Source organism: Asterias amurensis, chromosome 10 (assembly GCF_032118995.1).
Source record: "Asterias amurensis chromosome 10, ASM3211899v1".
Classification (NCBI taxonomy): Eukaryota; Metazoa; Echinodermata; class Asteroidea; order Forcipulatida; family Asteriidae; genus Asterias; species Asterias amurensis.
The window spans coordinates 8,577,551-8,582,525 of NC_092657.1; the positions used below are offsets into that span (position 1 = coordinate 8,577,551).

Here is a 4,975-nt window from a genome sequence, read left to right on the forward strand (position 1 = left end):
TCTTCACGAGCACCAGTGAATTTTTGCCACACAAGTACCAGGTACTTCAGATCACACAGAAGATGGTGCCAGCTTTTTTTTCTTCTTTCGTTCAACTAATGCACCCGCTACCCGAAGTTTCAGTACAGGTACCATACACATGACCTACTTGCAATGTGGCGTACGCAAAATGGACCTGCTCCACTCTGCGTGTGGGGGGTTTCAACTGAAGTAACATACCGGAGGGGCGGAAACGCGTGCATCAATCCGCTTCATTATTGTATCATTTTGTAATAAAATATTATAATGTCATCAAATTTAGAGGCTGGGGTGTTGTGAGTGACAGTCTTATTTAGCATTTTTTTTAGTCTACATGTTTATCATTATGTTCTGGGGTAAAACAAAATGTACACTAGATATTAAAGAATCACACAATAAATTATATCAATTTCTCCTTTCTTAGAACATGTAAAAATTGGTTTAATCAAGCATCTCTGAAAGTTCATCAAATGGAATTGCTGTAAATAACAAATTTAAAACACTTAAAAAAACTGTACACTATTAAAGAATCCAAAATAAATTTTATTTCAATCAATTTCTCCTTTCTTAGAACATTTAAATTGGTTAAAAAATCAAGCATCTCTGAAAGTTCATTAAATGGAATTGCTGTAAATAACATTTTTAAAACACTTAAATTCAATTCATGTAATGAAACTGAAACAATAACCTTAATTTACAAATACATGTACTTGTACTCACATAGAACACAAGTAATGATGCTTTTATGTTACACCTTGTTATTTTTACTTATTCAGTTGGACACAAATAATTTTGCGCATTCCTGGTTATTTTTTACATGATTTATCTTCTTTTAAAAAAACTTTTTTTGAAGTTCACTTAGTCAGCTAGGTCACTTGCTGGATTACTTGAGTTTCTATACACAATGTATGTCACATGAGTAAAATTGTAAATCGAAAACACACACTTCTTTGGTAGACCCCGTCCCAGGACAATTGTTCTCTAAAAATAGCTAGTAAGAATATCATGTCATGATGATATCACAGTGATAATCCAGCCTTTTATATTGGACGTTCCTGAAGACGTTTATTTTAACGAAAATAAATCATGTAAAAATACACAGGAGTGCACAATTTGTATAAATTGTATTAACATAAAAGCATTGACTTTAATATCAGCAAACCTTTATATAGATTCATTGTTGCTTAACAGCATAACATTTAAACCAACTAGCTGTTCTTGCACTACGAACTCTTCTCAGTTCTTATTAACTTAGCTCCTGAGTTGTTGTCAAATTAATGATAATGACACGTCTTTGAATTATGGCCAGTTTTATGGCACTTGGCGCATTTAATGTTGTGTTTTTTTTTGCAGTTTGATCTGATTTCTGGCAAGCCACAACTTTCTGTTTTGCTTCCTCATTAGCTGGTCTAGTGCCTTGATACCCTGCCAGTGGTTTGTGCTTTTGAAGTAGTCTACTGTCATTAGGTGATTCAGTTTTTCCAGACCTTGTGCATTGAATATAGACAAAGAACCATGTCTTTCTATCAATTCTGCTGCATGTTTCACTAGAAGGTGCATGTATGGCGTTACATGCCTGTAGTGATAAATACCAACAAACATTTCCAGCCAGCGGTTTACACGAACTCTTAGTTCTTCAATTTTTGGACCGTCATTTGTTCCAGTGCAGAACTCATTAAATGATCGCAACAACTCATAAATTTCAAAGAATTCGTGCCAAACGTCAATAATAGGCTGCACCTCTTCTTCAGACATACCTTGAAGTAAGTCTTTAACTCTATGCAAATTCCTGAAAAGTTTTATCTTCTCGGGCCCTGTTAGATCTCGCCACTTAAGCACCTTACTTTCTTTTCCAAGATAAAAAGAAAACCCAGGTATCCCTATGTCTGACAAGAGTTTTTCCAAATCTGCACAATGTGTTGCCTGATTCCTGTCAAACTCTTTTAATGCTCGACTCTGAATGGCATCCAATCTTCGCAACTCAATGATGAGCAAATTGAATAACACATCTGATATCCTCAGAAACATGTGTAAAACGTCAATAATTACTCTGTCAATGGGAATTGTTGCAAATAATGGAGTTCTTGCACAGCAGTATTTGTTTACTTTGGAAGTTTTCTGAGCAAGGCAGGCAATTTCTGCAGTGGTACGAGATGCTGATTCAACAGATAAATTGTGGAGAGTTCCTTTTTCTCGTTTACAGTATATGCAAGGGTACTTAGAATTTGCACTATTGAGGCCACAAACTGTCAGGAGAAACTTATAATCACCACTCGGATAGTAAACAATGGAATACTTAACACCATCCAATATGTACTCAGTAAAACACTCCACAGTTTGTATGATATCAGAGAGCTGGACTTTCAAGCTATCATATTTTTCCAGGTCACAAAGAATGGCTAATGGATGATGACTATGAGGCGAGTTAGGGTCCTCATCATTAAGAACAGTGAAAGTTACATTAACAAAGTGAATGTGTTTTCCCACGAATGTTCCGTCCCCTGTCAGTTTCACATGGATGTCACTGTGTTCAGCGTCAATTTTTTTGCACCTTGCCAAATCTTCAATTTTCAACTTAAGCAGTTCTTCAAGACTTCTCTGAATCCCTGGCTTGTCTGATGGTGTTTTTGTTACAGACAGATTCTTTCCAATTTGTTTGCCTTGCTTTTTCACAGCACATAACCTTGGTAAATTTGAGATTTTAGCAAGGGCATTAAATGCTTCATCAGAAATGTTATAAGAATCCTTAACCAGAACTGCAAGGTTAATCTTTTCTAGATTTTTTTCTGATAGCTTGGAGGAATTTGATGCTTCGTTTTTCTCCGCAGTGTCAACAACAGTAAATGTTTCAAATTCTTTAGTGTTACTGTTTTTCACTTGAACAGTGTGAGCTTCGTAACCATGCAGTCCAAGAAATTTCAATACTGCTGCGCAATGATCTTTAAGTCTAGATTTGACTTTAAATTGCTGACTTCGACTGTAAGAACTTATATCTCTAGCTTTGAACCGTTTATGTGAGAGGCTTCTTCTAGCAAGTCTTGTAATTTCTCTGTTCCTGTTTTCTCTTTTAAGCTTTTTTGCTTGACTTTTCAATGTTTTGACTTTGTTTACAAGTGCATGTCCTGCCAACTCAGTTGACAGGACATGGATCTTCCAAAATGAGGTTTGATCACACCAATTCTTGAATGATTTTTTTGCTCCACTACCTGACCAGGATTTTTTCCAGCGTTTAATCAAATTTGAAACCAAACACCTGATTCGACTCTGTAAACGGGATGAAAATATTAACTCAACTGAATGTGTCTTACATATAATTTCAAATACTTCGAATGACAAACTTGTCAAAGATTTGTTCAAATAATTTGCTCTAACAAAATCAAAAATTATAGGAATATTGACATTCAGTTCAAGTGACGGGTGAATACTTGCTGGCATATGGCTGGCATTTCAAAACAAACTACTACATATGCATTGTACCGGTGTATCTTTTGGCGTCTCCTCGTACAAAACCGAAGGTCAAAAAGTGGCCACGATGGATCTGATGCTCATGAAGCTCACCATCCCATCCTTTTACGAACTCCAGCAGTGGACGATGTTTTGTCAAACTTAACTCAATTGTATTGTCAGTCACAAAACAATAATCGCCTAGCTTGTTCAGGCAACGAGTATCCCAGTCCTTGTCGAATATACCACTTAAAACAGTATTTGAAATTCGAATTCTTCTGCGTTTCTCTCCAAACAAATGCTCAAACACATCAGGATCACAATCCACGTACAAAACTACCTTTGGATCGTTCTTTCGGCTTGAGTCCAACTTGTGCTTGATTTCCACTTGAAGATTTTTGCAGAACACAGATGCTTTGATGTCAACAGGAGTTTCTGCCACTCTCTGGGAACTTCGAAGAACGACGTCAGATTTGCCAATCCACTGGTCCCAAGCCTTTGAGTAACCAATGAAGTGAATACGGTACTCTGTTGCGCTTTCTTCTGTGATCTGAAATAAATTCATGTCAATATGAAAAATGAGGTTTTTGTTACATGAAGTTTATAGTAAAGAAAACACTGATCTGGCCTCCTTACTACTTTTGTTGTGCCTGGGCCTGAGTAAGGCTAAGTGTTTTCAAAATTTATCTTAATTTCAGATATTTCAGAAAAAAAGAGAGAAAAAACAATAGGCCTAATTAATAATAAACAACAAACATATGAAATAAAAGCATAATAACACTAACAGTAGATTCTAAAGATTTGAACATTTTGTCCAACAGATAATTATTAAATCTGCTTTTTTTTTGCTTAAATTAAAAACAAAACAAGTCACAACAACCGACATGCAACTGCTTACACAGCCGGCAGCCAGTCACACACACAACGTCCCTCTCTTTCTGAACAACCTACCCCTGTGCAAAAATGGTCCGTTCCACAAACTTTTGAGCGTTGTCAAGCTTGCTGTGTGTGTGTATTAAGCGTGCCCTGAAACCATAATTTCTAGCAATTTTTAACGAAAGAAATACACAAAATTACAAACCTCTATATCAAAAACTTCTGTTGGCCGCCACTTCACTGTATTCCTCTGCCGTCGAATTCCTTTTAATTCAGGTAAACTGTTCAAGTTTCGATAAAAACCCGGATAGTATTTAGACCGAATTTTGCGAGTGCTTCGCGGCATGTACGCCATTGGAGAGAAGCGCGGTTTCGAGCACTCATAAACTTGCCACTGACACACACTGGGTTTCTGCCCTCGCGCGCTTATCAGAAGTCACGCTGCACGCGCACCGTGCGAAATTGAGAAGCGACTTAGTAAAGTTGAATACTGACGGTCAATGTGAGACTCGGCGTGTGCAAACAATTTGTAATGCATGACCAATAAAATATGCAGACCTTTTCATTTACCACGGCCGGGCACCCTTCGCATCTTATAATTCGACAAATTCATTTAGGTTAAATTATGAATTATTAG

The 4,975-nt window shown here is 36.8% G+C and overlaps 1 protein-coding gene across 1 annotated transcript; it reads right to left on the reverse strand.

The window, feature by feature from the left end:
- Positions 1–1,347: 1,347 nt before the first annotated feature.
- LOC139942601 (uncharacterized) lies at positions 1,348–4,678 on the reverse strand. The gene is made up of 2 exons (XM_071939456.1): positions 4,544–4,678; positions 1,348–4,012 (listed from the first exon to the last, which is right to left on the reverse strand). The coding sequence occupies exon 2, from the start codon at positions 3,451–3,453 to the stop codon at positions 1,348–1,350; it is 2,106 nt and encodes a 701-aa protein (XP_071795557.1). The 5' UTR covers positions 3,454–4,012; positions 4,544–4,678.
- Between the last annotated feature and the right edge of the window lie 297 nt (positions 4,679–4,975).